The 15857-nt window shown below is 40.5% G+C and overlaps 1 protein-coding gene across 19 annotated transcripts in view; it reads left to right on the forward strand.

The window, feature by feature from the left end:
• map7d3 (MAP7 domain containing 3) overlaps positions 1-15857 on the forward strand; it is a 55331-nt gene that overhangs the window by 26353 nt on the left and 13121 nt on the right. For 2 of the 19 annotated variants that reach the window (XM_062043945.1, XM_062043947.1), the window contains exons 4-10: positions 2466-2629; positions 2700-2808; positions 4443-4526; positions 6788-6895; positions 7304-7405; positions 8967-9065; positions 11286-11411. In XM_062043945.1, coding sequence (XP_061899929.1) covers positions 2466-2629; positions 2700-2808; positions 4443-4526; positions 6788-6895; positions 7304-7405; positions 8967-9065; positions 11286-11411 — 792 coding nt within the window. Of the gene's footprint in view, positions 1-2465; positions 2630-2699; positions 2809-4442; positions 4527-6787; positions 6896-7303; positions 7406-8966; positions 9066-11285; positions 11412-11497; positions 11513-15857 lie in introns of all 19 variants that reach the window. The other 17 variants (XM_062043949.1, XM_062043951.1, XM_062043954.1 and 14 more) reach the window with 13 other exon arrangements.

Below are 15857 nucleotides of genomic sequence, written 5' to 3' on the forward strand. Positions count from 1 at the left end.
GATGGATTGATTGATACACCATAAGACTTCCAAAGTTTGCGAGTAAATACATATGATCAAAATAGTATCAATCTCACAGAGATTTTCGAGCCATTTTGAGAGATAATCAGGAAGCCGATCACATGACGTCGCGCTAGGAACCAAAGATCCCTTTCCCATCGACAACGATGCTAATCAAGCAGCCTTTGTGAGAGAGAGCCAACAACGATTACTTTATGGAAAAAATATGATCCAGGACCTTATATTTTTGAGCCCAAAAACAAAGAGGATGAGCAATAAGTTTTAGAAGCCGAGTGATGGATGCAGTTTCATTGTGACACTATATCATTAGAAGCATTGCTCGGTGCTAAACATACAAACTAACCATTTTAAACCACACTAAAACAAACAGTGTAATATTTCCACTCTCGCTGGGATGCCGACCGACAAGATGCTCATATAATTCCGTTTTGCTGATGAATCAATCACAATCCTCACAAAGGATTAAAAAAATGTGACTGCAACAAGCGTATTTTCTATATTCTTTTTTGCCACCTCGGGGATGTGAAAGTGGACCATACTGTGGGTCCATGGCCATATTTGTCTAGTAGCAGGTGAGAGATGCGTGAATTATAATCTAGAATTTACTTTTAGCAAGTTTGAGACCAAGCAGAAGCAGCCTCAGTGTGTCAACAATAGCGGCGTAAGCTAGCATTAGCTCACTGCTATCAATGCACCGCTAAAATAGTCAGTCTGTGTTAGTGCTGATAATAACAATATCACCTCTGTGTGTTGCCAAAGTAACCACAGCCTGTAGACATGGACATACTGTACGTCAGCCATGAAGTTGGCATGAGGCAGCACACATTTCTACATCGTCAGTCTTGATACGCCTCATCTTTCCCATGAAAAAGGTTGTACGCCAGGTTTTAGTGCGTACGCAAGCTTGTTACATGAGTGACCAGGTGCGTTATGTGTTTGAGTGCGAGCCCCACAAATCTATTAGTGGCATATCAAAATGTATCTGTGGTCGCCACGAAACCTTTAATGTATGGGAAATACTGCACAGAACTCTGGTCCACGCTCTAGAGTCCACGAACTGCCAGCTTAGTCAATTCTTTCATGCATCTGCTTGAACTTAAATTTAAGGCCATGGAGTTCCTGACACAGATTTGATGACGATGTTTGTACCAAAGGAGGTTTGAATCACGTTGGATATTTTGATACACTTCTTGTTCTTTAACTTTATGTGGTGTGACGCCTCACAGAATATCTAGGATGCAAGAAATTAAACAAATCCTGCATGTAGAGGCAGACTCCATGGTGAGCCTTGGGGCTATTCAAACCCGGCCCAGGAATGATACCAGACCGACGTGCGAGTTCACTTAAAAACTTGGAAGAGACCAACATCTTTGCAGCAGATTCCTAAAAACAATAGAGGGCTGTCTTATAGATCTTTGACTATCTTTTTTTTTGCAGTAGATCCTTGACAACAACAGAGAGCTCCAGTTGTAAATAAATGATTTTTCTTCTGAATTTAATAACAATGACAAAGTAAATAGAGTTGTGACTACTGTCGTGTTTGTAAGTTGATCTTACATCCTTGATGTCGTTCACAACAACACAACAGATGAAATGTGTTGTGGGTGTACGGAATGTTCTTGCTAGCTTTAGCCTCGTAGTTTAGTCGCTGTTTCAAGTGACTGCATTGACATTAAGGATGCGGCGGTTGCATGTTTAGGGGATGAATGAGTGGTATCGAAGACAATATTTTTCCAAACATATGTTCCTTTTCCTCACAATTACAACATTTCACTCACATTTAAGTCAATTTCTCGAATATTCTGCGTTAAACAGTGGATTTCGTAATATTGGCCAATGCTGTGACTTTTTCCGCTGTTATGTCAACGCTGAAATCATATGCTTTACTTTTTTGTTGAGTTTATTGATTAGGCATACTAGCATTGTGTCAAATGATAAGCAGCAACCATGGTAAGGATTATGCTAAAGAAGAAGAATCCTGAGCTAAACTAAGGCCCACAAGGTCCTTAGCTTTTTGAAAATGTGGCCCCCAAAATAGTGCTGGCTCTAAAGCCTTTACTACTAACTACTAACTAACCTACTCAGTGGCCTAGTGGTTAGAGTGTCCCCCCTGAGATCGGCCTAGTCATACCGAAGACTATAAAAATGGGAGCTATTACCTCCCTGCTTGGCACTCAGCATCAAGGGTTGGAATTGGGGGTTAAATCACCAAAAATGATTCCCGGGCGCGGCACCGCTGCTGCCCACTGCTCCCCTCACCTCCCAGGGGGTGAACAAGGGGATGGGTCAAATGCAGAGGACACATTTCACCACACCTAGTGTGTGTGTGACAATCATTGCTACTTTAACTTGAACTTAACTTTAACTTTACAAGTGCAACAAGAGTCAGACCTTTTTTGAATGAAAACGGAACACTGTAAGCGGACTGTGTTCTCTGCTGTCAGCTCTGCGCGAGTCTCAGATCATGGAGCGGGAGCGCAAGGCCAAGATGCAGGTGGAGCGGCAGCTGGAGGAACGTCAGAAGAAGGCCGTGGAGCAACGCAAGAAGGAGGAGCAGAAGCGAATGGCCGTGGAGGAGAAGAGGAAGCAGAAACAGGAAGAGGAGAAGGTAGCCGATGGAAGACTTGGGAGCTAGTGGCTTGTCTTTTGCTCTTCCTGATCTTTCTCTTGTGTGGCAGGAGCATTATGAGGCCGTGATGAGACGGACGTTAGAGAGGAGCCAGCGTGTGGAGCAGAGACAGAAGAGATGGTCCTGGGGAGGATTGTCAACAGACTCGGATGGACGAGGTAGAGGCTCTTTTCATTTGATCTTTGGGGTAAATTGTTCACATTTTGTACAGTATATTTATTCTTCATGTTTCATTGCTGTCAATAGCTGCACTGAAAACAAACTTCTCACTTTGACTTCAGAGATATATTATCCATTTTCATTTGGAAGTAGGGCTGGGCGATATATGGAATATACTGGATATATCGCGGGTTTGTCTCTGTGCGTTGTAGAAAATGACTATATGGTGATATTGGAGTATACGTTCTCACGCAGTTGCTTTTAGCTGCAGGCATTACACTACAGCCGTTTCTCACTCTTTCTTGTCTCTCCTTCTCACAGAGAGATAAAACAAGTGCACCTTCTTACATACGTCACATACTGTCGCGTGTGCAACGTCATACGCCCTCGCCGAGCAGAGATGTAGCAGCATTGGTAAAGTTAGCTGTGATGCTAGCAGAGAGGTGCGAGTGGTAATACGAGAGAGAGAAGGTACGAATCTGGTAACAAATGAAGGAAGAATTAATTCCCAAGAAAGACAGCAGGGGGTCCATCGTCTGGCGGTGGTTTGGCTTCTAGCGGGAAGATGTTGAACAGACAACCGTAATATGTCAAGTATTCTGCAAAAGCGTTGCTACAAAAAGTAGCAGCACTGCTAATTTGTAGCATCATTTAAAAAGTCACCTGCTAGAGAATGAAGAGTGCTTGAAATTCTGCATGTCAACATCTCTGCCGGTGCCACACCCACAAAATGCCCAAGCAACCATTTCCACATCAACACCGTATGCAAAAACTAGTCAACAACAGAAGGAGATAACGTCCGCAGGAACCTACCACATAGCGAAGGACATACACTATTTGATTTCCTATTATGCAGCTCATTTTTATTTGACACTTATTGAAATATCTTGTGTGACATCATGCACAAAAGTGCACTTTATTTGTTTTAAACTATTGTAGTGGCGTTCTGTACAAAAAGTGCACTTTAATTTAGTGTTGTTTTGATATGTCATCTTAGTGACAACATGCACAAAAGTGCACTAATAGCTAGTTTTAAAATGTCTCTGACAATCTTGCACTTTCTGTTTTGGAAATGACATGAATGTTTTTGCCACTGCTTAATAACTGTTTCATAAATACACTTTTAGTTGTGATTTCCCTCTCTGCATGAAAGTTTAAAAGTAGCATATATTTATGCAGTATGAAGAAGAATGTTTTAATGTAGACAGATAGAATCATCATACTGCTGTGATTATATGCATCAAGTGTTCATTCAAGACTAAGGCAAAATACCCAGATATATATGGTGTATCGTGACATGGCCTAAACATATCCAGATATTAATAAAAGGCCATATCGCCCAGCCCTATTTGGAAGCACATGATAGTCTGGCTAAGATGACTTAAACCATGTGCCCTGCTGTCACGTGCCCTAAAATGTATCAATTTCTACACACCGAAATCTGCCTCACTCTCTTTGATCAGCAGTCACGTGACCTACTGATCCAATAATGACTATTTTGGCTGGATAACTTAATTGTTAATGAATTATGTGAAGGAAGACTGTTCCATGTTTTTACTACGCTGGAAAGCGAGCTCCTCATCCCTCCCTTGTGTGGTATTGCCTCCCTGCTGAGTGGTTTCTTTCCCCACAGGTGACTCAGATACCGGTGCTTCATCTCCAGTAGCTATAGTAATCTGCCCCGCCACACCAGAAAAGCCACCAAGTACCCAAAAAGGTTCTTTGTTTGTGATTTGCCCGCCGATTTTTTTTTTTAAGAAACATAGCATTGGCGAACGGACACTAGTGCTATGGACACTTTGGTTATGTCTTCACCTCCTCCTCACACGTCTTCTACAGCCTAACACAACAGGTTTCTCCCACGGGGGCATTGCCTGATTTCTCCTTGCAGGCATTTTTCAGGTCTTTGACTCACACTCACGCTCTTGGTGCAGGTGCAGGAACAACCTACTTGGCATGGTAGCCTAACTGAACTAATAATGTCCCATCACATCACGCCGTGATGTGGATGCTCGACTCGCAGTACTTACTAACTTCACTGCACGACTCTGAAAGAACAATGTGGTGGCTTTGTAGCATGAATTACAACACATTGTGCTGTGTATTATAATACAATCCAATGATATCCAATACAAGAGCAATGGGTTTTCTGTGTTGCACTTTGTACAATTGCAACACATCTTAGTGAAAGAAAGGTTTTTGGCCTTCATAATGTAGGTAAATAAAGTAAACAAATATATGTTTTCTTCCATACAATTCTTGTATTGGACCTCAGTGTGAGCAGTGGCCACAGCCTTTCTAGAATACGGTGTTGACCTGAATTTAAGATGACCTTTTTTCGAGGCTCCTGTTTTCAAAATCAGTTCAACTAGTAGATCCCAATAAAAATAGATATCATATTTCTTAGCCGCTTGACAGTTGTTTGGTAACTCTGCTGCATTGATCACCGTTACCTTAAGTACCGGTACAGTGGAAGAACAAGTTGCCTCTATATTGAAGCTATTATAGTTTTTATCTGATTTTTAACACCAAAAGACTTCCAAAGTTTGCGGGTAAATAGATATGATCAAAATAGTATTAATCTCACAGAGATTCTTGAGCCATTTTGAGAGATAATGAGGAAGGCACTCATGTGATCGCGTGACATCGCGCTAGGAACCACAGATCCCTTCTCCATCAACAATGATAATCCAGAAGACTTTGTGAGAGCTAAAAACTAATATTTTAGGAAAAATTATAAAGCAGGTCCTTATATTTTTGGGCCTAAACACAAAGAGGATGAGCAATAAGCCGACTGCTACCTGGATGTAGCTTTATTGTGGCACCCGCAGCATTGCTAGGTGCTAAACTATAATAAAACAAACACTTAGTGTAATATTCCCACTCTCGCTGGGATGTCGACAGACAAGATGCTCACATAATTCCATTTAGATGAAGATTCAATCACAATCCTCACGAAAGGTTAACAAAATGTTTCTGCAACAAGCATATTTTTGTCTTTTTCGCCACCTCGGGATGTGAAATTGGACCAGCCTGTGGGTCCATGGCCACATTTGTCTAGTAGCATGTGAGAGATGCATGAATTATAATCTAAAATGTACTTTTAGCAAGTTTGAGACCAAGCAGAAGCAGCCTCCGTGTGTCAACAATAGCAGCGTAAGCTAGCATTAGCTCACCGCTATCAATGCACCGCTAAAATAGTCTGTCTGCGTTAGCACTGACAATAACAATATCAATATCATATCATATTTGGTTCATTTTCAGGTCACCACATGTAAATGGAGTATTGTTGGCACTTTCTGGATGCTTTTAGAGAGTGTAATGAGAGGACCCTCCATCTGTTGACTCAATTGTTAGATATTTATTTACCATTTAGAATGCATAAAAAAGCCAAACATATGTGTTCTTGTCTTACATAAGGGTTGTGAACAGTAAACACCACATTTCTTTACAATGTTTGTGTATTTCCAGTATAACTGATCTAGTAATATGGTCAAGAGTGCAGAAGTATTACTACAGAAATTGTTGAAGATATTCGGAGTGGTATATTCCAAACGGCTGAATTTGTGGCATTTTGTGATGTTTAGACGCTATTTATCTTTGCGTATTGTAAATACAATTGGATATAGTTTAATGGCTACAAAGAAACACAATAAAACATGTAAAGTCAACTTGTTTTTCCACTCTACTGCTACTTTAAAACAACTCTCTTGGTTGTTAACTTGCTAACCACCTTTGCAACTCCGCTCCAGACTAAAAAGTTAAAAAGTTTGAGTTTACGTGTCTGGTCCATGTAGCACCTTTATTTAAATTCTTCTTATATTCAGGTCAATATTATAGTGTATGAAACTAGTCTCACTTTTCAGCACCACGGCAAGACTCTCTAGCACCCCCCACTGTGTGCACCCATCAGCCCCATACACCTAGCTGCCTCTAGCCTAAACCCTCCCCTGTCTTGTCTTTCCTCCTCCCAACTAGTGGACAAGCGCTCCACATCCACCATCAACCTCAAACAGCCGTCAGAGGCTAACATCAGCAAACGCCTGTCCTCCTCTTCCGCCACGCTCATCAAATCTCCTGACAAAAGTAAGTCTCCTCTTACTCCCCCATCCCTCCCCTTCCTTCACTCTCCCCTGTATCTAACCTGTTGTCATTCCACTGCTTTGTTACCTGGTATGTATTAGCACCAAGCTAAATGTCTATAGTGCAGCAAAGCCACCTTTCAAGGAGCCTAGCATAAACTGTGACTTCAGTACTAGCCCTACGCAGACATCCTTGTTGGGACAGACAGTAGAGAGATGCATGGTATACAGACAGTTTCTTATGATTATACTCTAATATTTCCACTATCCATGGTATACAGACAGTTTCTTATGATTATACTCTAATATTTCCACTATCCAGACTGCGAGCGACTCTGGGCGAATGGCACTTTTTACCATTCGCCCAGATAACGTGAGGTAGCATTCACCATTGAGTGTCATTGTCTCTCAGGTTTTAAACCACGGAGTTCATCTTGTAACCGTGTGCTCCGCAAAGACAGCCTTCCTGAGGCTGCTAAGGAGAAAAGCAAAACGCGCCCGGTGGAGCAGACAGGTGCCTAGTCGCCTCTGCATGCAGCACTAAATTCAGTCATGCATGTGACTTGACATCTCCATTATCAGACACAGACAGGTTTTTTTTAACCGCTTAAGTACTTTCTTGCAGCAGAGGAGGGAGAAATAGCATGTAATGGCTTAGTGAGCTGCCATAAGGTGTAAAAGGCTGGTTAATTTAAATGTATTTAGAATTGTATCATTCGGTACTTGTTATATAGACAAGTGTCTACTCCAGGGGTGCCCAAACTTTTGGCCTCCAAGGCCCAAAGTGAAAATATGCCAAAGGAAACACAAATCGCCTAAATGCAAACAGTAAAGTTCCTTTAATTAGTGCAAATACCAATTATAGATGGCAAGTAGTTAGACAGCCTTGTGGACATGCCGTCAACAACTGTGTGAACTTTAGGAGTGTCCCAAACTTTCTCACTTCCGATACGATACCGATATTGGAGGAATCATTATTGTTTTGTAGGGTGTAATGTTAGAAAAGGTTTGATGGCAGGTATTAAAAACACTATTATTATTAACCGTCTGAAAACGACTTATGCTGTCTTTAAGTTGGAGTGGTAATTCGATTTTTTAAAATTTATTAAGTTAAGCTTATGAAGCAGGAAGTCGAATGCTGCGGACACATTTGTTACTGGATACTTTCTAATCTTCTGCCTTGCCTTGCAAGTATCTGTAAGTAATATGCAACTATAATTATTTCATGCTTGTTTATATTGACTGCAGTCTACTTCATTTAAGGACACTTATTACTTATCTCTAGCTTGTCTGCTATTGTGTGCTTAGCTCTTTTGTAGCTGCTAGCTCACAGTAGCCTGCCATGTTTACTTTTTGTAAATGACTTCACTAGAATTCAAGGAAAGACCAATCTTGTGTGCTTAACTGGCTGTCCAGCTTTCAGTCATGTGAAATGGATTATTGCGTCAAAATATCTCTTCCGCGTTTTTAATGACGATAAAAAGGCAAAGCAAGAGATTTAAAAACAAGTCTTTCATTGTTCCTCTCCTGCCTCATAAGAATGTAGAATTTATTATATAATTACATTGGAAAATAAATGTTTACCATTATGTATTATTTCATATTTGTGTATTTAATATTGGGGGAAATACCTGCCTGCAGTTGTATTTCAAAACCTTTTTTTTTTTTTACAAAAGCCTAAGCAGTTATATAATTTACATTTTGTTTTCCTATTTTACCAAAAATGAGCTGATCAGTGACCCAAGATGGTCTACTGCAAAGTGACAGATATTTTTTTCCCCACCAAAAAGCTCATTCGTCTGCGAAGAAACGTTCTAATCACAGAAGAATTCTGTGTGATAAAGGAAGACAGGTATATGCAGATTTGAACGTCTTGAGTGGATCTTGCAACCACTATCGGGTAGCTAGACTGTGGAACACTTACAATAGCGCTTATGTTGCTTCTGCTCACGTCTGACTTTTGAGGAAGATCACCAGTTAAAACATCAGCTGCTGTCACACAAGACCAGAAGTACACATGACCCCTTCTAAAAAACTCTCTCTCGGGGGAATTTCTTGTTGATTCACGTCTGTAGGTGCTTCCATGAAGAAGAGGAGTGCGTCCCTCACACGAGTAAGTGTGGGCAGAGTACAGACTCCTGCCAAGGCTGCTAAGGGGACAGCAGACGATCAAGGTGGCTAGCATGGAACAATCACTTTTTATTTTCATGCTTCCATTCGGCTTCCGTCTTTTGGACTAGCGGGCATGGTGCTCTGATGATAACAGCCTGCTTGTTCTGAATTTGCTTGTTCATTAACAGAGGTTTTGTGGGGATATCTTCAGTTAAGCATCATTAAGGTGTGTGACGTTAAATCAGACCAACTTATCTTCAGAGTGATGTACTCTTCTCTTTCCTTTCCCCCCAAAACTCACACATAACACTCAATGACACTTTTGGCTGTCTGTGATTTGCTCCTAACACCATGCTTGCCCCCTTTTTTCAGATGATTTACCAATGCTAGCTGACATGCTGTAACTCATCCCTTGTCATGTTCACAATTGTCTACTCCAGCAATGGTCACTAACACAAAGTATTGTTTTTGTTCTGTCACAAAGTGGAGATTGTGTGTGTCCCCCCCCTTCAGATGACGTCCTCCTATCTGGATTTAAGCTGCTGTGTGTTTGTGCATCGGTGCCATCCCCATCACAGAACCCACAATCCCTCTAAGAGTGCTGTCTACAGTCTGTGTATTAACCACCAAAGCTTTTGTTTGTCCTTTTTAGAGTCCTCTGCCTCCTTTTGTGGGAATACAGAGTGACAGAACCCTCATGTACCAGTGTTATGTGCCACCTGGATGACAAATCTCTTGCACACTATTGTCTTGCATATGTATTTGATGACAGAAATTCATTAGTCAAATAAGAATCTGGTTCATTATGTTTTCATCGTGTCTTGAAGCAAATGAGGCACACTTTAGTGCACTTTGTGGCTGCAACCAGCAGAGGCACTGTTGATTCATTCCCAACTCATTTGTTGAAGTGTCTTAAAGCAGTGAAAGATCATCAATCAATCAAAGTTGACTTATATAGCGCTTAATCACAAATGTCTCAAAGGGCTGCACAAGCCACAACGACATCCTCAGGTTTGCTGCGATAAATCAGCAAATTTCACCTAATTAATCTATAAATGTATCGTTATTTAGCGATTTATAGTGACAGGCAAAATAGTTAAATTGGTGAAAGTTACCTTATTAGCAACATTTGATGAGATTGTAAAATAGGGGCCTTGGTGCATAGGTTGGGAATCACTGCACTAAAGAACAATATGATGTCAGCCTTGGAAATTTGAGCTAGTTGGAGTTAATTTTCTCCTTAATCTACAAGGAAATTAAGTGGAATTCCCATCCCTATTATAGACAATTAGACACTGTTGATTCAGTCTCAACTAGTTTGTTGAAGTGTCCAAAGAAGGACAGCATTGAGTTTTCTAGGGAAAGTTGAGCTAATTTGATTATTTTGTTTCTCAATTGATCAATTGACACTTTTTTGACACAAATCCTTCATCTTTCAATGAAATTATGCACATGTGAAATGTATCAATTGGTGCGCAATCCAAATTAGGATTGTTAGGTCCTTTAGCTTCTTAATACCTCTGTGAAGAGCACTTAGTCTCAAAAGCGTCTGTCAGTAGCAGATGTCTGCTTGGTAGGCGGCAAATACTAAACGGGAGCACAAGGCGGTAACTTGTAGCACTTGGAACTCATCCTCTGGTTTGATTTCTTTGTAGCAAAGGTGGTGACAGCAGCCTCCGTTCTTCTGTTTCTTGGAACAAGAGCTCCTCGTTGCTGCTGTGAAATCTTGCTAGAATATCAGCCTTAAAGGTTTTGACATGACAATGAACTTGTTGGGCACCTTTGCTGATGTAACCATGAGCATGGTTTCACAGTAGACGCTGGAGGTCTTGTTCAGTCACTAGTCGACTCCCTGTCTGTCTTGTTCAATAATACTTTCTTTTGCTGAGCACTAATGGTCCAATGTTTTTCTCCCCATCAGCCCACACCCCACTGCCTTAAGGAACCACTGATTCGACCACATTGTCTACTGACTCGACTCAGACAATCAATGGCCTTGTCTCAGTACTCTTCTATGGCGTCACTTCCCTGTTCTACCTAAATGCTTTCATTGACTATGACTAAAAGTAGGGAAAAAAGCCGTGTGAGACTATTGAGACATAACCTTTTTGATTCTTGCTGTTGATTCTCTCCTGTTGGTTAAATCACATGGTGACTTATCTAATTCTGACCCTCTCTTCCCCCTTCTCTTTTGTCATCTTGGCTGCTTTTCTATTTTCCCTTGCCCCCCCGACCCCTTTTTATGTTCTCATCTTTTTTCGGGGGTCATTTTTTCGGTGTAGCACGCAAGCCTCCAACTAGCGCTGTGGACGGAGGGGTCATTAGTCGCTTGCTCACTCCCACCCAGGCATCACTAGCTAGGAGCAAGAGTGCCGCCGCCCTTTCCCCCGAAGGAACAGATACTCCAGGTAACCCCCCGCACTCTATAAAGCAAATGCTGGCAAAGGAAGACTCATTTACCATTCCTGCTCTTTTTCCACTGCATGGTACCTAGCTGCGCTACTCTCAGGTACTATGTATAGTAGTATAGTATGGTCCCCAAGTGTGTTGTGGTTCCATGTATGCCGAGCTAATATGTTTGAGCAGATACATTTATTATTTATAAACCACTTTAGCTGTTGTGGTCCATTTTCTTGTTGCCTTCAGTCTCCTCTTGACTTAAATAATCTCCTTCCCGTGGCCAACATGAAGTGAATACAGGTGGCCCTCATTCTGTTCTATTGCTTGTATTCCTACACGTGACTTCTTCCCGTAAATGGAAAAAAAGTGGTGGTCAACCAAGCCGAACGAACTATCGGGGTACGCAAGGGGCCTCGATCTTCCTGCAAAAATCAGATACGAACAAAAAAATTCAAACTATGCAGTGGACTTAAGCCCTTTACTTGATCAAAAACCAATGTCATGGATTATCCGGTGGTCGCGTTCCCAGACATGTCAAACTATCTTGTGCTCTAGACGTCATTCTCAAAGGGACAGCGCGGTACGGATAGTAAACTTGAAGGTTGCAGGTTCTATCTCCCAGATTCCGCCATCCCAGTCACGTCCGTTGTGTTCTTGAACAAGACACTTCACCCTTGCTCCTGATGGGTCGTGGTTAGGGCCTTGCATGGCAGCTTTGAGTACCTTGACGGTAGAGAAGTGCTATACAAGCATAACCCATTTAGAATTTACACGACAAAACAAATGAGAATCATGGAGGTCCACAACTCCTTTGTGTGTGGCCGGGTCAAGGACATTGGTATCAAGACTCTCCCGGATAATATTGCATCGTGTTTGCTCGGGTAAAGCTGCATTTCATGATTTAACTTCGCATCTACAGCCATGTTTGTTTCTGTTGTTGCACGCTCCGTTTACGAGTAGCATGTTTTTCCCCATCTTTGTAAAATATAACTATAGATCTTAACGTTGTGTACGTGCTGAAAGCCTTTGGGAAAAGCTTCATTCTTTTAGGTTTTGCTCACATTTGCTTTTTTTAAATTTAGACTCACCAAGTTGGTGCTTTACAAAACACTTGTAGCAAAAATGTGGTAATATCAAGATAATACTTAAATTGGAAACACTAAAAGTTAAAAGTATTTCAAACAAACCTTTAACAAATTGATCACTGCAAACTCGAGCATTTTTTGATTCTGCTCCCTCAGTCTGGAGTGCGTCCTGCTTTTCTTGTCGTTGTTTCATAAAATCTTGCACTCTTTCGCTCTTCTCGATTAACTCTTTGGCTCATTGAGCATGCGTGGTGGTCCAGCCAGCGTCTACCATGAATTGATTAACGTGGACCCCGACTTAAACAAGTTGAAAAACTTATTGGGGTGTTACCATTTAGTGGTCAATTGTACGGAATATGTACTGTACTGTGCAATCTACTAATACAAGTTTCAATCAATCAGTCTGTTCTCAATGGATACTGGGCGCCATTTAGCCTTTCTCCAAGACAAATGCCCTGTGATTGTGTTGTTTTCGGCTGTACGAACCGTTCAAAACGCGGAAAGGTTGAGCGTTTCTTTAGAAAGTGAATCCTTTCCAGATGCACTGTGTTGTGAAACTCCACACAATGGCTGTGAGTGGGCAAGACGAGCCCATACCGTGTAGTGGAATAGCAAACTTGCTCTAACAATGGTACCGCTCACTCGTGGTTTTGCAAAAGTTTCCACCCAGTTGGTGTTTTCAGTCAGCTGTTTTCATTAGTATGCACCATAAATATTAGCTGCAAAGTGGACTCATGTGAGAGAAGGTAGCTCCTCCTCTAAAATATGGACCAACATGGACGCTGCCACTGACACAATTGGCTGCTGTTGTAATGTCCTTAGCCGATCAGACCCCACTTGGCCGCCAGCATTTCTTCGCTTTTGGGTTCGTGCTGGGATTTTTTTTCCCCCTAAGCTTCTTACTTGTTCTTTGGTTGTATCAGAATGAAACTGTTGTGCTGCTGCAGGTGTTCTGGCACCAACATCACAGACCCTATAGCGCCAGTTAGCCTTTTTTTTTTTTTTTTGCTCAATGAGGAACAAGCGGTAGAAGATGGATGGATGGACAGTAACAGTAGAGCAATAGAACTGGGACGTGTGTCAGCAATTTGAAATAGTTTTACAGTTCTATTATTTCAGTAGTCAGAATATGTCCTACATCAGCCCATCATGGTGTGTGCTGGTTATTGGCCAGCCATTAGACGGCCATTAGCAGCTATTGATCTGCACCAAGTATAGCTCGGGGGGAAACATGACACATCCGCAATAGCTGCAGTGGAAGCTCCCAATGGAATCCGTGACGCTCCTGCGAGCGCGCTTTGGCAGCGAGAGTCCTCAAAGTGGCTGGATTACCATGACTAATCTGCCATCTGACACAGCAAGTCCATAGCCGCTCCACAACAACATTTTTTGTAAGACTGAGAAACACACTTGCAGTCAAGACTGGCCGTGCATGGACAGCTAAGATTAGAGGAGCTCTTTCTTTGTTGTCTTTTTTTTTATTATAGAGCACAGTGCAACACTGCAGTTTTTATATTCTAGACCAGGGGTCACCAACCTTTTTGAAACCAAGAGCTACTTCTTGGGTACTGATTAATGCGAAGGGCTACCATTTTGATACACACTTAAATAAATTGCCAGAAATAGCCAATTTGCTCAATTTACCTTTAACTCTATGTTATTATTAATAATTAATGATATTTACACTTAATTGAACGGTTTAAAAGAGGAGAAAACACGAAAAAAATGACAGTTAAATTTTGAAACATAGTTTATCTTCAATTTCGAATCTTTAAAATTCTAAATTCAACCGAAAAAAAGAAGACAAAAACTTAAAAAAATAATTTATGGAACATCATTAGTAATTTTTCCTGATTAAGATTAATTTTAGAATTTTGATGACATGTTTTAAATAGGTTAAAATCCAATCTACACTTTGTTAGAATATATAACAAATTGGACCAAGCTATATTTCTAACAAAAGACAAATCATTATTTCTTCTAGATTTTCCAGAACAAAAATTTTAAAATAAATTCAAAAGACTTTGAAATAAGATTTAAATTTGATTCTACAGATTTTCTAGATTTGCCAGAATAATTTTTTTGAATTTTAATCATAATAAGTTTGAAGAAATATTTCACAAATATTCTTCGTCGAAAAAAACAGAAGATAAAATGAAGAATTAAATTACAATTTATTTATTATTCTTTACAATAAAAAAAATACATTTACTTGAACATTGATTTAAATTGTCAGGAAAGAAGAGGAAGGAATTTAAAAGGTAAAAAGGTATATGTGTTTAAAAATCCTAAAATCATTTTTAAGTTTGTATTTTTTCTCTAAATTTGTCTTTCTGAAAGTTATAAGAAGCAAAGTAAAAAAAATAATGAATTTATTTAAACAAGTGAAGACCAAGTCTTTAAAATATTTTCTTGGATTTTCAAATTCTATTTGAGTTTTGTCTCTCTTAGAATTAAAAATGTCGGGCAAAGCGAGACCAGATTGCTAGTAAATAAATAAAATTTAAAAAATAGAGGCAGCTCACTGGTAAGTGCTGCTATTTGAGCTATTTTTAGAACAGGCCGGCGGGCTACTCATCTGGTCCTTACGGGCTACCTGGTGGGCACCGCGTTGGTGACCCCTGTTCTAGACCAAAGAAATCCAGTGAAATGTAGAACAGGTGCAGGATACAGCAATAGTTGTAATTAGTGTTCATTCAGCTTTAATGGAGGCAAGTTAATGAGACAACAGACCGAGGGGCTAGTGATTATTATTTTAATTATATAGGCTTAAGCAGGGGTGTCCAAGGTGTGGCCAGGGGGGCTTTTTTGGATATTAGCTTGTTTTTTAATTGTAACAATGAATTTATAATAATTAGCTATATTACACACTTCGCTTTGTTGACCTACATTTGATTGTTTTTAGCACCTCAAAGCACAATTTCTACCAAAGCGGCGCCTGCATCCTTAAAGTAGCAATAGAGCGGAAAAACAGGTTGCCTCTATATTGAAGCTATTATCATATATATCTGATGTATGACACCGAAATACTTACGTTTGTGAGTAAATAAATGTGATCAAAATAGTATCAATCTCACAAAGATTCCACAGCCATTTAGAGAAATAATGTGCTCGCCAGACACGTCATGGCGTGACGTTGTGGTAGGGATTGCAGTTCCCTTCATCATCAACAGAAATGCACATTTGTGAGAGCCAACAACGATTACCTTGGGGAAAATTCTCATCCATGAACTTATATTGTCGATCCTGATTATAAGGAGGATGATCTACATGTGTTATAAGCTATGCTAGACAGATCCAGCTTCATGTAGCAGCATTGTGTTGCTAAGTGCTAAACAAGAAATACAAACTACAAACATAATAAAACGA

Source organism: Entelurus aequoreus, linkage group LG04, assembly GCF_033978785.1.
Source record: "Entelurus aequoreus isolate RoL-2023_Sb linkage group LG04, RoL_Eaeq_v1.1, whole genome shotgun sequence".
Lineage (NCBI taxonomy): Eukaryota > Metazoa > Chordata > Actinopteri > Syngnathiformes > Syngnathidae > Entelurus > Entelurus aequoreus.